Source organism: Taudactylus pleione, unplaced genomic scaffold, assembly GCF_031769625.1.
Source record: "Taudactylus pleione unplaced genomic scaffold, aTauple2 ptg000006l, whole genome shotgun sequence".
NCBI lineage: Eukaryota > Metazoa > Chordata > Amphibia > Anura > Myobatrachidae > Taudactylus > Taudactylus pleione.
The window spans coordinates 13,865,290-13,888,881 of record NW_028284409.1 but is presented as its reverse complement, the minus strand read 5'-3'; the positions used below and the strand labels follow the sequence as shown (position 1 = coordinate 13,888,881).

At 43.3% G+C, this 23,592-nt stretch overlaps 1 protein-coding gene across 1 annotated transcript in view; it reads right to left on the bottom strand.

The window, feature by feature from the left end:
• Positions 1 to 23,281, bottom strand: part of ARFGEF3 (ARFGEF family member 3) — a 156,617-nt gene extending 133,336 nt beyond the window's left edge. The window contains exons 1-2 of the mRNA XM_088453279.1: positions 23,169 to 23,281; positions 1,681 to 1,732 (exon numbers count right to left, since the gene is read on the bottom strand). Coding sequence (XP_088309405.1) covers positions 1,681 to 1,732; positions 23,169 to 23,253 — 137 coding nt within the window. The 5' untranslated portion in view covers positions 23,254 to 23,281. The remainder of the gene's footprint in view (positions 1 to 1,680; positions 1,733 to 23,168) is intronic.
• Positions 23,282 to 23,592: the final 311 nt, after the last annotated feature.

Genomic DNA, 23,592 nt, shown 5'->3' with positions numbered 1-23,592 from the left:
TTTAAGGGCAGTTATAACCCATAAACGATGTGTTCAAATCTACACACTCAATATAGAATTCACTACTAAAGTTACTACAGAGCGTTGCTTCCGATCTATCACAGTTCCTGGTATCTCGTTATTAAATGAAGACTAAACAATGTCATTTGCAAGGGGTTTTTGTACAATCTCTTTAACACCTTATTGGGTGTTAATGTCTGTTCCTGATGAGCAGTACCGTCTGTCCATTTGACAGTATTTGCCCTATTAGTGATGGTACCTTCAGTTATCGTTGGAGAGCGGCGTCCCATCTCTCTTGATGCTGTACGTGCACTTATTCGTCCTGACAAGCTGCCTGCTGATGGTGCGGACCTTGGGGTTGATCGGGGTCGTGTGGCTCAAACGGCTATCTTCTCCACAAAAGAACACTTCCACCGGTTCGCCTTTTCTCCGTGGAGTGTCCGTCTGGGGAGGTGCCTGGCTCTGGATGTCATAGCTCCCTTCGGCCTCTGTGTAGGGTCCGTAGCGAGTCTTCTTCCTCCGGCCTGAGCTGCTGCTCCTTTCCCGTAAAAGGTTGGCCGTATAGAAGTGCTGTTTAGCGGCAGCTACTGCGAGAGTGGCTGCGAAAGCATGCATTACCAACCATCTCTGAATCAGACCCTTAATCCCTCCAATTGTTACAGGTTATAGTGAAGAGTGACCGCTCTGCCATTGTCACAGAAAAGTAAATATGTTCTGTAGATGTGCAACCACTGTTTTCCAATCTGTATGGCCTAGTGTGAAATTGGTGGTGAAGTCCCACTACCCTTTAGCCTATAACAGAAGCAATTTTCATTGCCTCCTATAAATAACAATGTTTTTTATATGGAAAAAGGCAGCATTTAAATGCACCTATGTGACACTACCTTAATGGTCACTCTTTCTGGGGTGTATTTATTATTATTTGCGGTCTGACCCCGAAAATAAAACATTCCTTTTCGCTGCAATTCACTCAGATCTAAATTGCAGTGTAAAGATAAAGCTGTCCAACATTTGTGACCACATGCAAAACCAGCCAGTATTTATCCTGTATGCAAACATATAAATGTATTTGCAGATCAACTACTGCACTGCAACATGATTCGCCCAGGTGCAAAATTACTGTTTTTTTGCTTTGCTCCCAACTTAGCATCAGCCCCATAATGTACACCACAAAAACATTTTAGAAGACAACCCATTTAAGTATTATTATAGACTGTGTGTGGCATCAGAGTTGCTGGAAGAACCCATGCTGCCCAAGCAAAAATGTTGCTATTAGCGTCTCAATGTAGCACTAGACATACACTGAAAAACATTTGCATATATGTGCTACTTTCATGAAACAGTTTATTTTAATTAGAACAAATAATTATAAAAAAATTCTATTACACAAAATAAGACAGCTAGTGCTGGGGGTGGGGGATTAGGTCTACTTTATATTCATCAGTGGAAGTTTCTGCCCTCCCCTAATCCCACACCAAATAACAGTTTACTTTTACGTTACTCTGTAATTAATAAAACAACGTTGTAGGACTTCAATATTTTTATGAAAAAAAAGCTCTTATCAAAACAAACTATTCATAAAAAAAGAAACTAATGAGCACATGCAGAAAAGGCAGATACTTGCTGGCATGTGGAAATGGGGAATTCATATATTGTGCTAAATGTAGACAATTATCATACCTCAGCTGGTAGGGAGGGATCTTGGTTACACCTTCCCGGGCACCCAGTACTTCTGCAGACATCAGAAAAATACATACATATTAGTCAGTTATAGATAGGAGAGCAAATATAGCACCAAACAAAACTTCTAAAATAATTAAAGTTACTGATTGCAAAAAACAGTAAGATAAAGATAAAACATATTACTGCAAAACTGAAGGGGTTAATCGTTATTGCGGTTATAATGGCCAACACCTCCAATTACCCTATATCATTTATTAGCAACAAATGTCAGTGATGGATGCACAAAGATAAGATTACAGTCTGTTTTGGGAAAAGGAGAAAAAAAAAGGAGTAACTTTGTTTTTCTTTACAGATGGACTCCAGGTGCCAGTGGGCTTTGGATTCAAGGGCATGTAGGCATTAGCGGTTCTCCAAGTGCTATAGCATGGCCCAGCAGCAATTAAACTGGCCATGACAGGCGTACTGTAAAATGTAGTTCACCATCAATAAAAAAAATTATTAGAATTTTAACATTATAAATTCAATCAGCCACGAACTAGGTATCACAACTTTTTAAACCTAAGGCTGTGACTTTTTGCAATTCTATTAGAAATCTACTTTACATTAATGTTGATTTCAATGGAAGAAATAAAAATTTTCAATTCGCTCCTACAGACTAGGTGAAAAGTATGACACAATTCCTTATTCTAATGTAAAAATACCAGGACATAGTGCAGTATCCCAATTAAAAAAAAAGTATTTAGAGGTCTTTAAATAGTAAAACAGGCAATAAGAACATGTCATTTTTCTTGCCATTTGCTCTAAAAACAACCCAGAAAAATGGGTTAAATCATGTGGGACATGTATGCAGAGATGTTGCATTGATGAAAATTGGGTTTTTGAACATGTATATAAGACAATTAAAAAAAATCACAACAGAAACATTTTAATGTACCCCAAAATATCCTAAATACTTTTTTTTTTGCTGAAATACACATGCTAGCTGTCATTTCATAATTTATATAAATTGCAAAATTCAAACCATTTGACTGCATCCAGTCTTTGCTTATGGCCAATAACAGCATTCTAACACTGCTATCTTAATTGCCACTTTCTTGGGTTCAGGCTGATTCTTTCAAATACTTCACATAGGTCGCAAACTGCAGAGTTAACACATCTTTTCTATGGTGCCACAAGTGTTCCGCAGCGCCTTACAAAACACATAGAGAAGTGAACAAGAAACCAGTGACTTACAGTACAATACAATGCAGGACAAGGTTTATATGCATTGCTGCATTAGCGATCATAACACCCAAATAAGCAACAGGACGTAAGCAACCAAGTGTTAGGTGCCCTAGTCGGGTGTGAGCAGTAAATTAAAGTATAAGTAACAAGAAGTACAAGAGGGTAGAGGGCCCTGCTTGCGAGAGCTTACATTGTAATTACATTGCCGTGAATCCCATGACTTGCTGGCTGTAATTTACTTGCTCAGGTATCGGGAGCTACTGTAACTTCATAAAAATATTCTGCAAAGCGCGCATTATATTAACCTGGCACATCACACTACAGATCTCTCTGCTTATTGAATTCGGCCCTATAAAGCATGTTGTTTAGACTGCTGATATAATGGTTGTTATTTTTAACATGATGACCTTCACTGAAAAGACTAAAATAAATAATAAAAATATTTAGACAGGGGAGGAAATATAAACCAACATACACTTCACATTCAAATTGCCAACTTTTCAGGCCTCCCTGAAACACAGACAATTAATATTATTATTATTATTATTATTATTATTATTAAAAAGACAGACACACATAGTGTACCATGTCATTTTCGAGATGTTCAAAATGGAGACATGTCAAATACGTGGATACTGACACAGCTCAGCCAAAATAAAGCACTTTAAATAACAGTTTCTTTGTTTAACGTTTTCTGAGATAAATATTTCTTCAAAAGCTTTAAATCTCATTCGTCACTCAGATTACATCTACACTATCCAGCCCAGAATCTTCCTGGATTTGATAGATTATATAATTATATCTGATAAAAAAATAATACAATAACACAATAGTGATTGAGGCGTATAGTTTATCTTTTTCCAAACTCTTTCTGCCAAAATTACCTGCAGAGATCTCCCTCATAACAGTGTCAAAAAGAATTACATGGGGCCAAATGTAGTAGGGTGAGAGTTTAGAAAATGTGAGAGTTGAGCAGTAATCTCACATTGGTCGAGTTTTATCTTCAAAATGGGAAAATATCTGTATGAGATTTTAAATCGTGAGAGATTTTTCAGTATGAAAAACATGCATTTGCTCTGTTGCTTTGTTTTCGGACTCTATTACTTTGGCCAAGTTTAAAAAGTGTGAGAAACTGTCACATTTTATAAACTCTCCCCCTATTACATTTGGCCCATGGTGTTTAGCTACAGTAATAAAAGCCCTGCAGAGTTGTACGCAAATCAGTTTGTCAGACATACAGTATCTTCCATGTTTGTTGCCTATGCGCAGGCTTTGAAGCTGAGCATAAGAAGCTATGGGGCAATTCAGAGTCAAACGCAACTCAATTGTATCTCCACTTACAGCTTAATGGAGGTAACTGGGTGGCAACAGGACGTTTACACATAGGCTAAACTCAGTGTGTATCGACGGAATTATGCAACCATTCTCTACTCCCTCAACTGGCTGCCTGTAAGATGGAGGATAGATTTCAAGGTACCTGATTTCTTACTGCCCCACTCACTAGGATCTGTAGATGAGGGACTATTAGCAGTACCTAGAATCTGCCGGAATTCACCTGGGGTTGAGCTTTTAGCTTTGCAGCTCAGACTCTTTGGAACTCGCTTCCCTACACAGTTCGAGATTCCTCCACTCTACAAACCTTCAAAAATTAAAGAATCACCTGTTTACTCACTCATTTCACTAATGTCCCTCTTTCCTGTTTAGCTTATTTTGTATTTCATATGCAAATGGAAAGCACTTTGAGTTCTATTGAGAGAAAAGTGCTATATAAATAACATTATTAGCCATACCAAACCACTTTCATTTTTACTTTATTTCTCTGCACAATATAGTACTATAAGTGTCTAAAATTATTATCTAATAGATAGAAATATATATACAATATAAAATATATATATCTATCATAGAAAATCAACAATTCAAGGTCACAGACACGAGCATCTAAAAAAATCCAAAATAACATATGGCTTAAAATTCACTAAAACTCTATGTTTATTCCTTGATGTTATATGACTGTCTATAACCAATGTAAAGTTTGTAGAATCTAGCAAGTTGCAATAAGACAACAGAAAAATATAGACGTCTACAATGTATTTAATACTTTGGAGGGTTTTTTGCTTCATCTATCTTTTTATTTCTGCACTACCTTCATTAAAAATACCAAATTCCAAAAATGGCATTACTCCAATGCAGTATTTCAAACCCTGGATAAAAAAAAAAAAAATAATATACATAAAGCGGCACCTGTCAACTAACATACACTGTTTGACCGTTCCACTTTAACTCACGGGTGGAAAACCTTTTTCTGCAGAGGGCCATTTTGATATATATATAACTTTATTTGCGGGCCCGGTGCAGGCCACGCCAGTTCCATGTGATGTCACATGGGACTGGGCCACAATCGCCGGTGATTACAGCAATGCTGGAGCATCCTCAGGATATGGAGCTGTAAGGTCAGGAGTGTGACCGTCTGAAGAGTCCTAAGGACGCTCCAGGTGGCCTGCTGCATAGATTCTGGCTGTAGGGTGCCATTCTAGGCACCCTGCTAGCCATATGAGGCTAGCAGAAAAAAGCTCAAATGGCCAGACCAAATGATTTTGCGGGCCTTATACGGCCCCCAGGCCTGAGTTCCCCATCCCTGCTTTAACTGATCAGTGCCTGTACTTTCTAGATTGCACTAGATAAACGATAGCTAGAATCTGGTAAATTGCTATGGGCAACACCTCCACCTTTCCAAATCACTTAACTGTCAATGGGTGCAAGGCCAAGTCCCTCCCAACAGCAGAGCCCTGGATCTTAGGGTTTTTTAATTTGTCAAAGTATCGTATATACTCGAGTATAAGTCGACCCGAATATAAGCCGAGGTACCTACTTTTACCCCCAAAAACTGGGAAAATGTATTGACTCGAGTATAAGCCTAGTGTGGGAAATGGCAGCAGCTGGTAGTGCCCCCAGTAGTAATTCCCCCTGGTTGTGCCCCCAGTAGTAATCCCTCCTGGTAGTGCTCCCAGTGGTAATCCCCCCTTTCAGTGTCCCCTGTAGTAATCCCCCCTGGTAGTGCCCCCTGTAGTAATCGCCCCCTGGTAGTGCCCCCTGTAGTAATCCCCCCCTTGTAGTGCCCCCTGTAGTAATCCCCCCCTTGTAGTTCCCCCTGTAGTAATTGCCCCCTGTAGTAATCCCCCCCAGGTAGTGCCCCCTGTAGTAATCCCCCCCTTGTAGTTCCCCCTGTAGTAATCCCCCCCTGGTAGTGCCCCCTGTAGTAATCCCCCCCTGGTAGTGCCCCCTGTAGTAATCCCCCCCTTGTAGTTCCCCCTGTAGTAATTTCCCCCTGTAGTAATGCCCCCCTTGTAGTTCCCCCTGTAGTAATTGCCCCCTGGTAGTGCCCGCTGTAGTAATTGCCCCCTGTAGTAATCGCCCCCCCAGTAGAGAGAAAAGTAGTAAGAATTTAAAAAAAAAAAAGTCACTTACCTGAAACTCCCGCTCCTGGTCCCGCCGCTGTCCGCTCCTCCGGCCGCTTTGTATGGGAGAGACGTCGTCATGACGACGTCTCTCCCATTACCCACTGCGGGAGCCGGAAGGTGGCTCCCGCAGTGGGAGCAGCAGCAGCCGCTGAGAGTCTGACAGACTCTCAGCAGCTGCTGATTACACCAAACACGCAGCTGCCGGCTCCGGCGGCTGTGTGTTTGGCAGTGTGTAGCGCTGACCGAACTCCGTCCGGTCAGCGCTACACTTGACTCGACTATAAACCGAGGGGGTACTTTTTCAGCACAAAAAATGTGCTGAAAAACTCGGCTTATATTCGAGTATATATGGTAATTTACTTTGACGATTTAGATTATTACTCAAACAATCAATATTTTTCTTACTTTTGTCAATTTCTGAGAAAAAAACGGGAAGCAGTCTAGAAACCGATGGACGGAATCCCGACCGTCGGCTTCCTGACGGTCTAATCCCGGCAAGGGGTTAAATGACAGGCGTCGAAAATGTGATTTTGGTACCTACAGGTAAATCCTTTTCTCCGATTCCACAGGGGACACTGGAGGTTGCTTACGTTGGGGTATAGAGGCATGGATAGCTGGAGCTGGCACTTTAAATAATTTAGAAGTGTGAAGCTCCTCCCCCTCTATGCCCCACCAGCCCTCAGTTTAGAAAATGTGCTTTTGGAGCTGGTCACAATCTGCTGTGCTCCAGCAAGACATTTATTTTTTATATTATCTTTTACACTTGATGGGTACCCTTCGCCACCTCTCTAAAGGTGGGGTCCGGGTACCCGGCGCCCTGACTTGTTAGAAGCAGGAAGGAGTGCACAGTGCTTATACTAAAAGCACTGACAGCTCCTTATCGCCACAGCACATCTCTAAAGAAAGAAGAGAGTGCTGAAGCTCAGAGAGCCCTCCATGGAACGCAGTGAGTATGTGGCTGCGCATTCCCCGCTGCTCCCCCCACCCCCCCTCTGCTACCCATCGTGCATGCACCAGGTACTTAGCGCTACAGTGCTGATAACTATTCAGCCCCTGCTGGTAACCGCGCGTTAGCGGCTGCGGCATAGCGGGGCTCACACGTGCTCCCCGCCCGCCGGGATCTTCACTGCGGCAGCAGGGCTCTGTATGCCGGCAGTGTTACATGTGGGAGACGGCAAACACTGTCGCTGCTCCCACACGCACCTTCCGCGGCCGCTCTCCCCCCCCGCCGAGAGCTTTGCTGCGGGAGCAGGGAGCGAATAGACCCCTTTCCAACTTCGAGGCTTTATGTTTGAGATGCTCCTCAACCAGAGGTTTAATTTCCTCCCTGTACACAAAGCTCGTTGAGGACTTCTCTACACAACGTGATTCTCATGAATTTCACCTCAATTTCATATGTACTATGCCCCGGCCACCCTATTTTCGGTGCGGAGGGTAACTCCAGAAAAACCTGGCGTTACCCTCTAGAAGCCTATGGGCTTATTACCGCATCATGCTCCCGACGCTTCGCCGCCACCCTTCAGTCGCCCAGCACTGGCCCCCACTCACCTCAGTCTTCTGGCACCGGCCCATGCTCCTCCTGGGTCCTCCAAATCCTTCTCCTCCTAATCTTCCGGGTGCAGGGAGGAGGAGGAGGAGGAGGAGTTCTGAACTTCCTGCACGGGTCACCAGAAGGAATCTCTCGGGGCTCGGAGGTGGTGGAGTCCCACAGAGACCCCCTCACCCGGGGTCGGCTGCTTCGCAAATGGCAAGAGCTATCCCTTGCGATACTAATCGCATATGTTAGTACATATCCGATTAGTCATTTTGCGGTGGCTGGCAGGATGTACACCGCAAGGTTAGTACATCCTGCCCTTTGTGTTAAGATCAAAGAGAATACATACAAGATATTATATAGATTATAAATGGAGTGATAGCCTTCCTTATTCAAAATTCCTTTTACCTTGTACAAATCTCCCACTTTACCAGCACCAAAGCAGCCCCAGACCATCACATTACCGCCACCATGCTTGACAGATGGCGTCAGGCACTCTTCCAGCATCTTTTCACTTGTTCTGCATCTCACAAATGTTCTTCTGTGTGATCCAAACACCTCAAACTTCGATTCATCTGTCCATAACACTATTTTCCATTCTTCCTCCTTCCAATGTCTGTGTTCTTTTGCCCATATTAATCTTTTCCTTTTATTGGCCAGTCTCAGATATGGCTTTTTCTTTGCTACTCTGCCTAGAAGGCCGGCATCCCGGAGTCGCCTCTTCACTGTAGACGTTGACACTGGAGTTTGCGGGTACCATTTAATGATGCTGCCAGTTGAGGACTTGTGAGGCATCTATTTCTCAAATTAGAGACTCTAATGTACTTGTCTTCTTGCACAGTTGTGCACCGGGGCTCCCACTTCTCTTTCTATTCTGGTTAGAGCCTGTTTGTGCTATTCTCTGAAGGGAGTAGTACACACCGTTGTAGGAAATGTTCAGTTTCTTGGCAATTTCTCGCATGGAAAAGCCTTCATTTCTAAGAACAAGAATAGACTGTCGAGTTTCACATGAAAGTTCTCTTTTTCTGACCATTTGGAGAGTATAATCGAACCCACAAATGTGATGCTCCAAATACTCAACTAGCTCAAAGGAAGGCCAGTTTTATAGCTTCTCTAACGAGCAAACCCATTTTCAGCTGTGCTAACATAATTGCACAAGGGTTTTCTGATCATCCATTAGTCTTTTAACGCGCTTAGCAAACAAAATGTACCATTAGAACACTGGAGTGATGATTGCTGGAAATGGGCCTCTATACACCTATGTAGATATTCCTTTAAAAAACAGACGTTTGCAGCTAGTATAGTCACTTACCACATAAACAATGTATAGAGTGTATTTCTGATTAATTTAATGTTGTCTTCATTGAAAAAAACAGTGCTCTTCTTTCCAAAATAAGGACATTTCTAAGTAACCTCAATCTTTTGAACGGTAGTGTATATATACGGTATGTGTACAATATATGTATATATGTAGTTATTTATTTTCAGCCTTGGGACCCACCCCGGGGACCTTTCCTTTCCCCCCTTTTTTTCGCTTCTTTCCTCTTCTCTTTTCTCTTATATATCCCTTTTCTGTTTATTTTCCTTTTTTATTCAGCCTATTTCATCATTGTGTACACTGCATCACAATCTGTTTTTTCCTATAAGGAACAGACCTTTTCTGTTTGATAATCATTTGTATAAGTGAGATTTTGATTATTATGGTCTGTGTTATTCATTGCGATCCTTCTAATAAAAAGTACCTTTAAGAATACCAGAAGCAAGGAGTCCCGATTATTAAGTATTCCTGGCTGATTTAGTAATGGACAATTTTTAGACCAAATTATCCACATACAAAATTATCACTGCACCTAACTTTTGTCATGCTAGAAGTAAATGATTTAGGGGTCTTTGTACTAATAAACGCCCCGCCGCGATTACAGATGTGCCCTCTTGTATCACGCGCATAAGTAACCGGGTACGTGTGCTGCATTTGCACTTGCAATCCATAGTATTGCATGGTGCGAACGCAGTTGCAGCATGGCATACCGTGCTGCAAGCATGTGCGGAAAGTCGCATTGTGCGATGCGTGCGCACGATTGCCGCACAAGCGGCAAAGATACAAGAAGACACATCTGTATTGTGTGTTTTAATTTTTAATGAAAATATCCCCACTATGCACAGAGGGGAACTCGCAGAGACAGCAGTTGCAGTAACCACTGTCCCTGCGAGTTATATCCCCGGGAAATTGTAGAAATCTATCACAGAAGTGAAAAACTTCTCCAGGGGAAGCAGACACTGTAAACTATCGGGGCTACATTAGTACATAGGAGTCAGATAGTAGTCCCCATTGATAATAATGGGGACTGCGATCTGCAGTGCTAATTAGCATTTTCCCGGAGATTTCAGTGAAATCTCCTGCATTGTGTTTTAGTACATAACTACAATACATACAAGTATGAAGAAACTGTTTTTTACATAAAATTATGCAGAAGCTGCAGATTGATACACAGGCCCTTTATTCACAGATGTGAAATGTTGTCCCTAAACCTTAACAGAGAAACAATTAGGTATACTCAACATTGTGGTGGTTTGTAGAAAAAAATAGCTTGCCTGTACAGAATATGCGATTGTGTACCCAGCCGATGGGATGACGCAATGGAACGATACATAACGGCGTCCATACACAATGAACAATATGGTGTACGATGGCAAGGTGCATTTAGCAACATGGTGTCGTTTATCGCATCGTCTCAACTGCTATGCAGCACAGCAGACGGGACAATGCGATGAACAACCCACAGACACACGCAATCGGTCGTACACACCATGCGATCCGCGTATGAACAATACACTGTAAGGCAGATCGCATAGTGTGTACCCAGCTTTAGAGCAGAGCAAAGTGGGAGAACATACAGTATATAACAACTGTTTCTTAGGCAAAAATAGATGTGCATTCAGGGTTGACTGGGAAACTGCTGTCACCACCCAGATATACTACAAAAAAACAGCAGGAACAATACTTAGCAGGACTGCATATAATACATCCTGACAGTAGCAAAAAACTGACTTTGTATAATAATCTGATATTTACATTATATAATAAGAAACTGACACATATTTGAAACGGGATGTAGCCAGCAACCCGCTTGCGGGATGCCGTCCGTCTAAATACCAGCGGTGAAATCCCGACAGGTCGGGATCCCGGCACCAGTATCCCGACCATCGGCATCCTGAAGGTAAGTATCGGGTAGTTAGGGGGCATACTGAAGGTAACTATCGGGTAGTTAGGGGGCATACTGAAGGTAAGTATCGGGTAGTTAGGGGGCATACTGAAGGTAAGTATCGGGTAGTTAGGGGGCATACTGAAGGTAAGTATCGGGTAGTTAAGGGGCATACTGAAGGAAAGTATTGTGTTGTTAGGGGGCATACTGAATGCAAATATCGGGGTGTTAGGGGGAGGTTAGGGATAAGTAGCGGGGTTAGGTTAGGCATTAGGGGGAGGGTTACGGTTAGGCACCGGGGAGGGACTGTTAGGATTAGTGTGTGGGGAGGTAAGGTTTAGGCACTAGGGGGGCTGTCGGGATGCCGCTGTCGGTATTCTGACCAGCAGCATCTCGACAGCCGGGATTTCATAACTAACCCATTAGAAGCACATAGCTTTAAATTATATTGGAGAGGGTTACACATTTCAATTACACCCAATATACACAATCAAGAGTTGATTTTATTCCTAGTTTAAATTTGTGTTTTTTGTGATCTTGTGCCAGAGTTTAGGGTATAAAAATTCCACAACCCATAAAGCAAATCCAAGTACTAAGGGCCTCATTCATTACAGAAGGCAACTGTGAATGCAATAGCGATTACGCACACAGTTCAACTGCGATAGTATGCTAATCCATTGCGATCGCAATGCACCCGCAGCACTACATAAGGACGCATACTTTACCTTACACACATCTGTAATGTTTAGACTGTGAAAACATCGGTAACATAGAGTACCATCGCAGCCTCACGCACACTTGCACAAGCTCTGACCTTACTCAGAAATTGCTATCTTCAGCGCATGCTATGAAGCCTCAGGCTGCGTAAGGCATTACAGTGGATAATTTATGCAAGCTCATGCAACGGCGTTCAAACGCACTGGCACGCCTGTGTTTCCCCGACCTCCCCCCCTTCCCCCGTTACCACCCACAAAACACCACTTCCTGTCAATCACTCTGTGATGGGTATGCGTAGTCACGGCGATCGCAATCCCGATTGCAATGGCTAGTTCTTGCACTGCGATGCATACACAGTACGCAACAATCGCAAATTGCGTGCGTATTAGCAACTGCATACCTTGGTGAATCAGGCCCTAAGACTTTATCAAAACCTAGTATTAATACTGTGATGAAGCGCGTTGATAGAAAGGATACCATTTGACCGCTTACTTAATCAATGCTCAGGAAGGAACTTTGGTATCTGGTCTGACCAGCAGGAACATTCTATCTGGCATCTGGTTTCTCAGGGCACAGTCACTGGAGACAGGAGCCGATCTGACACAAAAGAGTGTGGATAAATGTATTTGTTACAGCTTGGAAAACGGATAGAGCCCCAAAACTTATAGACGTCTGGCAAGTAACATTTTGTCTCTATTGCATGGGACTAGGAACAGCTTGTTCCATTGAATTAAGGCCCTGATTCAAAGCCGGACGCTCTGACAGAGCGCTCGCTCTGAATCAGGGCCGTCCCTGCTCCTTTTTGGAGCGACCTCCTGTCCACTCGCATAGCTGTGGGTGACCACCCACAGCTATAGCGAGCGGCCAAAATATTGGTCGCGATGGTCAAGACCATCGTGTCCATCGGGTTGCGACGAGACCCTGCGGTAGGGTCTCGCTGCCGCAAGCCCAGGAGTGCTTTTGGCTCTATCACAGCCAAAAGCACTCCCACTGACATCACTAGTGATGTCAGTGGGGCCGGACCTAGACGGTAGGCGTTCCCATGGAAACGCCTCCGTCTGGGCAGCCACGCCCCCGGCACACCCACCAAAGGGGGCGTGCTGTCAATCACCATCGACAGCACGCCCCCTTTGGTGCGAGACCCCTAACGACGGCTTGGCTGTCGTAATTCGGGTCTCGCACATGCACACTTGGGCACCATTGACCCGCTTGCGAGCGCTCAGCGCTCGGGAGCGGGTCAGAATCAGGCCCTAAGTTTCCTTAAAAGAACAGGAGATACTGATGAATGTGTATATACTTGCACCCAAGTGATTTACTTTGGCCTATTGCATTTGGATTTAATACACGACTGTCTGCTTGTAGTGCTGTAGTGTTGGATTTAATACACAGCTGTCCCCAGTAGTGTTGTATGCTACTTGGCAATAACATTAGGACTAATAGCTCTCCGCTTGCTCCTACAGTACTGCCTAATGACAATTATTAACTTTTAAACTGCTGCATATTTTTCTCAGTTGCCCATCCTTGAGACTGGAACACTATCTCATATGTAGAAATGGAATCGGTATGAAATACAGACGGCTGAATAGCCGCCGGTTCTCATACAGATTCTGGAAGCCCGATGATCTACAATCCCGACTGGGACTGGTAAGTAAACTAACCCTCCCCTCTCCCCTCCTAACCCTCCTTTAGTGGTGCCTAACCCTAACCTACCCCCAGTGGTGCCTAACCCCCTTCTCACACTCTAAACCTACCCCTCCCAGGACGGGGTGCCTAACCCTAAACTCTGGATATCGGCGTTGGCATTATTGCGTGCGGTGGGATTCTGGCGCCGGTAAACTGACGTCAGGGTTCCCAACCGTCGGGAAACTAACTACATCCCATAGAAATATGCATTATACATTTTTCAGAGCATGTCTGTGTTGTCATAGGCCTCTATGACATCTTATAGGCATTAATGCGATCTCCGATTTTGCTATTTATAATTACAGTTCTTATATATTAACCACTGCACAAGATAAATTTAAAAGAAATTTTCTCTCCCATATGATACACATATGTGTAGAAGTTAATGGGTTTTCAGTGTGCTGGGTAAAATGAACCATTATCAATAATAGTTCAGGCACAAAAAAAAAAAAAGAAGTCTAAAAAAAAGGATTTACTACTTATAAGGGGACAAATACATTGAAGTGTCAAAAGTCATGGGATAGCAGTATGTAAAGGTAATGGCAGGAGGCATCACCGTACTGTGACATCTTGGAAATGCCCAGACCTGCATCTGTTGAAATCTGACATCTTGTGAGTCAGTTTGAACACCGGCTAGGCTGCTCACAGCAAGGCGATGTGAAGTATCGGAGTTCGTACGGAGCATGATGTTGGGTTCACGAAGTTGTACAGACATTCAACACTCGATCTATGGTGTCATGTATGTACCGGGAATACCTCATGGAAGGCGTTACTACCCATTGTGGACAGCACAGTGACCATACATGGGTGCTTAATTATCGTGACCAGCGGAATTTGGCCAGAATTGTCCGTGTAACAGAAAAATTACGCTGGCTCAAATCACATGTACATTCAATGGATGAGGTACCAGACGCATAACGTGTTTCCCAGATAATAAGACCTACCCCGAACCCAGTCCAAAATAAGCCCTACCCCTAAAATAAGACCTAGCAAAATCCCCATTTTGAGCTGGGAACGCTTCAGAGGCCAGCGTTCCCAGTCATGCAGTGCGCGGGTGATGTCATGACGTCACCCGCGCGCTGAGGATCCTGCACGGCCGCGCCTGCTGGATCATGTTAGATCCAGTCAGCGCGCAAGTGAGAGGGACATCCCGGACGAGTCAGGTAAGTACCATACCTTACTGGTGGGTGGGGGATCGATTACAGGGGGGCTTGCACTGCAATAAGGGATAAGGGATACTGCTACAGGGGGGGGCCTGCATAAGCCGCACTGCTACCGTACAAGGGAGGCTGCATAAGGGACACTGCTACAGGGGGGGGCCTGCATAAGCAGCACTGCTACCGTACAAGGGAGGCTGCATAAGGGACACTGCTACAGGGGGGCTGCATAAGGGGCACTTCTACAAGGGGGCCTGCATAAGGGGCACTGCTGTCAATGTTAATTAAAATAAGACCTACCCCGAAAATAAGACCTATGGTGTTTTTATGACCAAAAAAAAAAAAAAGACAGTGTCTTATTATCGGGGAAACACGGTATCCAGCAGGTCAGTGCCACGTTCTTTAGCTTCCCTGGAATATAGGAGCAGAAGACTCACCATAGTGCCCCTGATAACAATACGCCACCGGACATAGCGCCGCACCTCGGCTTCCGACACCGCTAATTGAATCCTGGAGGACTGGCAACATGTGGCGTGGTCTGATGAGTCACAGTTTCAGTTGTTTTTCGATCTGATGGTAGGGCTCCGGTGTGGCACAGACCCCATAAGGCCATGGACTCCAGTTTTCAACAAGGCACCCTGCAGGCTGGCGGTGGATCCATAATTGTGTGGGGTGTATTCAAGAGGCATGGTTTGGGTCCGTCTGAACATTGTATTGACCGGCAACCGCTACACTGCATTGCTTGATGACCATTTGCAGCCCTTCATGGACTTCACAAAGATGGAATATTCTAGCAGGATAATGCACAGTGTCAACGGTCCCATGTTGTCCAGAATTGGTTCAAGGAGCATCCTGGACAGTTCCAACAAATGGTGCGGCCACCATGTTCGCCTGACATGAACCCAATCAAGCATTTATGGGACGTAGTGGAGAGGTCCATTCGCACCCAAGATCCTGCACCTTCAAATATCAGAGAGTTGTGGGAAGCTATCCAGACACCATGGGTTAACATCTCTCCAGGGTCTTCCCCCTACTTGTGGAATCGATGCTACGTTGAGTTGCTGCACTTTTCTGGGCAACAGGGGATTTTACACTATAATAGGCATCTATAACATTACTTTTGGCATTTCAGTGTAAGTTAGTACAATTGTTATAGTGAAAAAGCTCATAAGTTAAGCGTAAAGCTGGGTACACTAGCGTTCACGCTAGGCTGTTTTAGCGGGGCACGGCGCCCTGCCCTCCTTCTGGAGGGCAAAAAGCACCCTGCCCTCCAGAAGGAGGGCAAAAAGCACCCTGCCCTCACAGCCTGCGGGTGCCGTCTTCACCCGCGGGTCGCAGTGTCCTGCGGATGGGGAAATGTACGGTGACCCGGTCACCGCCGGAGAATACACGCCAAGCGCACGCCCCCGGCATCTATTCTTCCTGTCGGCAGTGCTTGGGGGCTGCCCGGGTGTCCGTAAGTGCCGGGCATGCCCCCCAGAGTGACGAAAAGGGGACGCGTCTTATAGACAGACTCTAGCTCCGCTCCGGCGCTCTGCCTGCCTGACAAACACGCACATAGATACAAACACACCATGTATTATATATATATATATATATATATATATATACACACACACACACACACACACACACACACTACCGTTCAAAAGTTTGGGGTCACTTAGAAATTTCCTTATTTTTGAAAGAAAAGCACTGGGTTTTTTTTCAAATGAAGATAACATTAAGTTAATCAGAAATACACTCTATACATTGTTAATGTGATAAGTGACTATACTAGCTGCAAACGTCTGTTTTTTAAAGGAATATCTACATAGATGTATAGAAGCCCATTTGCAGCAACCATCAATCCAGTTTTCTAATGGTACATTGTGTTTGCTAAGCGCGTTAGAAGACTAATGGATGATTAGAAAACTCTTGAAAACCCTTGTGCAATTACGTTAGCACAGGTGTAAACCGGGTTTGCTCGTTAAAGAAGCTATAAAACTGTCCTTCCCTTAAACTAGTTGAGTATCTGGACCATCACATTTGTGGGTTCGATTATACTCTCAAAATGGTCAGAAAAAGAGAATTTTCATGTGAAACTCGACAGTCTATTCTTGTTCTTAGAAATGAAGGCTATTCCATGCGAGAAGTTGACAAAAAACTGAACATTTCCTACAACGTTGTGTACTACTCCCTTCAGAGAACAGCACAAACAGGCTCTAACCAAAGTAGAAAGAGAAGTGGGAGGCCCCAGTGTACAACTGTGCAAGAAGACAATTACATTAGAGTCTCTAGTTTGAGAAATAGATGCCTCACAAGTCCTCAACTGGTAGCTTCATTAAATGGTACCCGCCAAACTCCAGTGTCAACGTCTACAGTGAAGAGGCAACTCTGGGATGCTAGCCTTTGGGCAAAAGAACACAGACATTGGACAGAGGAAGATTGGAAAAAAGTGTTATGGACAGATGAATCGAAGTTTGAGGTGTTTGTGAATCACACAGAAGAACATTTGTGAGATGCAGAACAACTGAAAAGATGCTGGAAGAGTGCCTGACGCCATCTGTCAAGCATGGTGGAGGTAATGTGGTGGTCTGGGGCTGCTTTGGTGCTAGTAAAGTGGGGGATTTGTACAAGGTAAAAGGGATTTTGAATAAGGAAGGCTATTATTCCATTTTGCAACGCTATGCCATACCCTGTGGACAGGACTTGATTGGAGCCAGTTTCCACCTCCAAGAGGACAATGACCCAAAGCACAATTCCAAATTATGCAAGAACTATTTAGGGACGAAGCAGGCAGCTGGTATTCTGTCTGTAATGGAGTGACTAGCGCAGTCACCAGATCTCAACCCCATTGAGCTTTTGTTGGAGCAGCATGACCGTATGGTACGCAAGAAGTGCCCATCAAGCCTATCCAATTGTGAGAGGTGCTTCAGGAAGCGTGGGGTGAAATTTCTTCAGATTACCTCAACAAATTAACATCTAGAATGCCAAAGGTCTGCAATGCTGTAATTGCTGCAAAAGGAGCATTCTTTGACGACAGCAAAGTTTGAAGGACAAAATTATTATTTCAAATAAAAATCATTATTTCTAACCTTGCCAATGTCTTGACTATATGTTCTATTCATTTTGCAACTAATTTAATAAATAGAAGTCAGTTTTCATGTTAAACATGAAATTGCCTGGGTGACCACAAACTTTTGAACGGTAGTATATATACACACACATATACACACACACCCCATGGTTCCGTTTTATTAATAAAGCAATGAAAAATAGACAAGTTGACACAGATGTTGTATATATTTAAAAATAAACTTTTTAGGATTTATTTAATAAGTAAGCAGAATAAAAAACAATAAAATACAATTCAGTGGAAACCGGCTAGAAATAACATCTCGCAGCAACGAATCTATAATATCAACCTGTGGCCACAGGATATTACTAGTATGAGCATGCTTTCCTATCTAAAAAATTAGATCAAGTATCAAGCCTTACATGATGTTATGAAAAAGACTGGTATTAGGGATAACAGTCACTATCATATGTCAACCTTCTTAAATATTAAGGGTATATCCATTAATAGCAGCAATAAATGAATAGCAAAGGCAGTGGATATAATAACATTCAAAGAGAACCAAGTCTAAAAAAAAATTGTCTGTTAAGTATCCAATAAGATGTAATCCATCAACAGTCTGATGCCAATATGAGCCAGTCAGTCAGGTTAGTAAAAAGAAACAAAGCTTTGTAGTGGATAAGCAGCAATGTAGTAATGAATAAATAAGTAGCACCTTAGGTGTTAGTACTCAATTCAATGGGAATTGACAGCGTTGGGAAAGAGCTCCTGGAGCTAACCAATTCAGCGTGCTGTTAAGCCCGACTGAAGGATTTCCAACAAAACTACTGGCGCATGCTGTTTTCTGCCCTTAGCGCGGCAGAAACAGCCTCACGCCACGCGTCTAAGTCGGTGAATGCCAGTTCTTGCGACACCATGTTTAAGGCACAAGAACAGGCATTCTCCGACATAAGAGCTCGCTGAATTGAAAAGCTCCGGGAGCTCCTTCCCGGCTCTATTCAATTCACGTTGAATTTAATTGAGCCCATTATCTCAAAACAATTTTCTGTTATTATCTCATGAGCAATAACCCATTCAAAGTCAGTTTGCCCAAACCACAAACTTATCATTGCTGCTGGATGATGTAAAAAGGTAGCGATGACCGTTTCTCTCCACACTGTCAGCTGTGTGTGGATTTGCTCGATGGACCGAGGCCACCCGCTGTACGTAGACCTGCTTGGTTGCCCTTATGCGCTGGGGTTGATAGTGCCTCTGGGTATGGAGGAAAATGTGTGCTGCTGGACTGGGTATCCAACGTGTCTCAGTCTGCCGTCGTGCGTTCCACGGTGCATTTCACTAGGGATGGTCACTTGATGCGTTTCTCCGCCCCTTCTTCCGGCGGTTTTCTCAAAGAATAACCACCCCCTACATCTTAAGGCCCCCATACATCAGAGATTGATTGCAGCAATCGTGCAATCTGCAATCGATTGTGTATAAAAATCTTTCCCTTTTTCAATCGATTGCAGAATTGCCACAATCGATTGAAAAAGGGAAAGATTTTTATACACAATCGATTGCAAATTGCACGATTGCTGCAATCAATCTCTGATGTATGGGGGCCTTTACTCTTATGTATCTTATGGGATAATCAGGGATTTTTTTGGGAGTTACCCAATAAAATGTGTCATGGGAACGTCTCTATTTTCATTCTCTCCCCGACGGCTTTCCGATCGCACTACATTATTTATACATAATACATTGTTATTTTTTCAAATTAACTAATATTAAACATTTCTTTTAAAAATTTATAAACTCGCTTAATTGCATTATATTATTTTTAAAGTCTATTCAGACTTATTATTAGGTCTTATTTGTTACCTAATCATTTTAATACATAAAGACATTACAAAATCTTATAACCTCTATTTAAAATTGATGGGACAATAAAAAAGAAGAAAACTACTTTCATATGGAATAAGTAAGGATGTATAACTCGGGTGTATCATAGTACCAGATGTGTTCAGTTCAAAAAAACCTGCTATGATATTAAATGTTCAGGTGGAAGAATCTAATCAATCTTGTAGGGTCAAAGACATACTCAAAAAAGAATAACAATAATCCCTGTTTGAGGGAACGATCATTGTGTGCATCCTGCCATTACACTCACATGCACGAGCAACCATAACACCCATACCTTAAAACAGATGCCTAAACCCATGGGATAGATCACCCTAAAAACAACACACTATCAATGGGGGGAATTCAATTCAACGCAAATTGAATAGGGCCGGAAGGGAGCTACCGGAGCAATTCAATTCAGTGCGCTGTTAGGTCGGAGAATGCCCAATCTCGCGATTTAACAAGGGTTACCTTGTTAAGGAACCGGCATTCTCTGACTAAAGTGCCGGGTTGTTAGTGCCACGCAAAGAAGTAAATCAGCTGCGCGCCTCGCACTTTTGCCGGATTTCTCCTCATATCCCCAGGGGGGTGCAAGAAGAAATCCTTTGCCCGCCCAAACAGCGCAGTGTTTTGGACAGCTTTGGAAGCTCTCTACCGCGGCTATTCAACATCGCACTGAACTGAATTCCCCCCAATATGGCATATGAGGGGATACCAATTTGTGTGAGATAATTTGTTCTAGGAAAAATAATAATTTAATGAACAAATGAAAGGCAAATTCCAATAACAAAAAAAAAAGCTTAACTAATTTCCAACCAACTAGTTTCATAGGACCCTATTTACAACCGTTTTTGAAATCCGTATTGTAGTAGTGTGATCACAGGAATTTATTAAAAATCCCTTGCAGGAACAGAGCTTGCGATAAAGCCCTGTCCCTGCGAATGCCCTCCGCAGTCTTCGCACTGTATTTTTTGCAAAAAATACAGTGAGGTGTCCGCACATGCCCCGACGACCCACCAACCCCACCGTTAGGCCCCCTGCTGACTTACACTTACCTCGGTGACCGCTGCTCCGGTACAGTCCTCCCTCTGAGGCTCAGCCAGCTGGTCTCCCGACCCCTGCACTGACTCCGGTCAGCTGCTCTATGCAGCAGCTGACCAGGGTTACAGTGCAGGAACCCGTAGACCTGCTGACCGGAGCCCCAGAGGACCTCATCGAAGCACCAATCTCCGGTCCCTGGAATCAGGTGTTTTTTTGTTTTGTGTTTTAAACTATTTTTTTTCCCAGTGGTCTATTTAGACAACACAGCTGATCAGAAGGGCCAACTCTGCTCTACCTGTCAGAGCAGAGCAGGAGTCGGGGGACCGGGGAAAAAAAGTCCTCATAACGCCATCTGAAGATGGCTTTATTATGACAGGGCTATCCCACATTTTACATTTTATTTTTAGTAAATGACGACTTTGCCAGGTCTCTTCACTAATACTCTCCGGGAACCTCTCATTCCAGATTTTTTCTCTCACACACTTTCTCCTTGGGCACCGCTGATTGCCCAAGTGTCAGTAAAAGAGGAGGAAAGAACAGAGAGGAGGAAGGAAGCGAGAACAGGGAGGAGTCTTCTTTGCTTTTCTCCCCTCAGGAGGCCTATTATGCCATGGTAGTGTATGGATCCCCTTCAGTAGATGCACCTGGAAGTGACGTGGAGTGAGGGCGGAAGTGCAGTTCCATACCCATAAAGGCCACCAAAAGTGGAAATTTGTTCGCTCGCCACGCTTCGGAAACAGATTTATATTCCCCGTCTATGTCCACATGGGTAGTAAATAATGACTTTGGTCAGCAACTGATGACGTCAGGGTACATCTACTCATGGGGATCTATCCGCTACCATTACGCCATCCTGAGACAGTGATTTCTATTTTTTTAAGAAGCAAAACTAAAAGCTGAGGTTTCCATGCTACTATGAACTGTTTTACTATATGGGCAAGTAATGTGTAGACTACTCAGGGCACCGCTAGAAAAATCTGAGATTTCTCTATAGTAACCCCTTCTTTTAATGGGACGAGGCAGTGAAAAGCCCTGTTATCACTGATAAAAGACTTTTCACTGCTACATGAATAGACCCCTATGCTCCAATAGGGCACTAATTTATGTGAATGATTACATAGACTAAGAACTAAGTGTGCCCAAGATGGCTGCCTCACCCCCTGCAATACTGTAAAGTGCTTACAGACATATTGATATTTACAGACATATTGATATTTTTAGAATGTAAGCTTTTTCAAGCAGGGCCCTCTACCTTCTTGTGCTTCTTCCTACTGTATTTTAATTTATCTCTTACTCCCCACTAGAGCAACTAACACTTGGCTGCTTATGTGGGTGTAAAGGTCTCTAATATATAGCTATGTTTATTATCCATGTCCTGTTTTGTATTGTATTGTATTGTATTGTATTGTAAGTCGCTGGTTACTTATTTGTTTATGTACTTTGTAAGGCACTGCGGAACACTTGTGGCGCCATATAAATAAAAGGATAATAATAATAATATTGGGAGAAAGGAACCATATAAATAAAAAATATATATATTATATTAAAACAATGATTAACTGTCGTTGGTGCATCTCAAGCTACCATGGCAGTGAAGGGCCTTAATACTAAGTAGAAGGTTATTGGTGAAACTAATTTTTGTATTCACACATGTACAAATGCAATCATATATACAAAGAAGTCTGAACCCCAAGTGGCCCTTGCCAGAAGGGCTATAGTGTACTTATAAATGTTTGTAGTCTGTCTGGGCTCTCAAACTTTTCTTAATATTGGCTTCACAGTCTCAGTCTCCCATTCCTCATTTTAATAAAGTGCTGGTGTCTTGAGTTACAGTCAAAGCACACACTGGTCGCCAGCACCAGTGGTAAATAGACCCAATTACAATCTGACCAGTGGATGAGAGCCGTGGGCTGACGTTTTCTTATGCCAAGTCTGTTCTTTGGTACTTGTCAGGCCTTATATAAATATTGTGTCACAAATACAGTTCAAATCATTACAGTTCCATATTCAAACTTTCACAGCAGTAAACACAAAACGTCATATCATCCTGGGCAGACAGGTATATATATAAATATAGCGACAAAAGGACACAAAGTAGTTTCACTAAAAATTGTGCATACTATGTTACTAGTAGAAAAGAAAAACCTTCCAGAAATTTGCATCATTCATTAGGTATAGACTATAGTGAGTTTACTATTTGGAAGGAGAAAGAAAAATGATAGGACCTTCTAAGGACCACATACAGAAGTCTTACTCCAGTGATCGCTGAGCCTCTGCGTAACCACAATAAATCCACTAGATAGATACAAACAATACATATCTATAGAGATGGGAATATACAGTACACCTGAAGAGCTACCTTACTTGACTAGGCAACAATCATAGAAGTATTATCAAGCACCAGATACATCTGACGTTCATATCACAGAAACAAATATCTTGGATTTGCTAATAAATGTGTCAGGTAAAAGCTTTAGGTCCACCTACAGGACCTAGCGAGGACAGGTGCAGCACCCTGTCTATACTCACCAATTGCCACGGTACAGTTATCCTTAATGGCTTTGTATTTATTCCCAGTAGCCTCCTTCTGCAGTTTTCTCAGAATATCTTCCATGTTTACTGCATGTGAGGGATGGTGCTCAGCATACAGACAGCTACAGCCAGGAGGATTTAATGATCTCCCAGCCCCCTCCAGTCTCAGTGCGCAGCATCCCCGGCTCCCACTGCTGCTGATGAATCATCTCATGGCTCCATAGGAGCAGCTACGGAAGAGATTGCTGCTGCTATTCTGCCTGTCTCGGCTACTGTACTGCTTCTAGGCTTAGTGGTAAGGGGGCAGGTCACCCAATGTATAGGCGGGATCAGGGAGGAGGAAAGGTTCCTTCTGCTAATTATCCTACTAGGAAATCTCCATTTCCAGCTTCTGCTTTTACAGGATAAGAATAAAAAAATC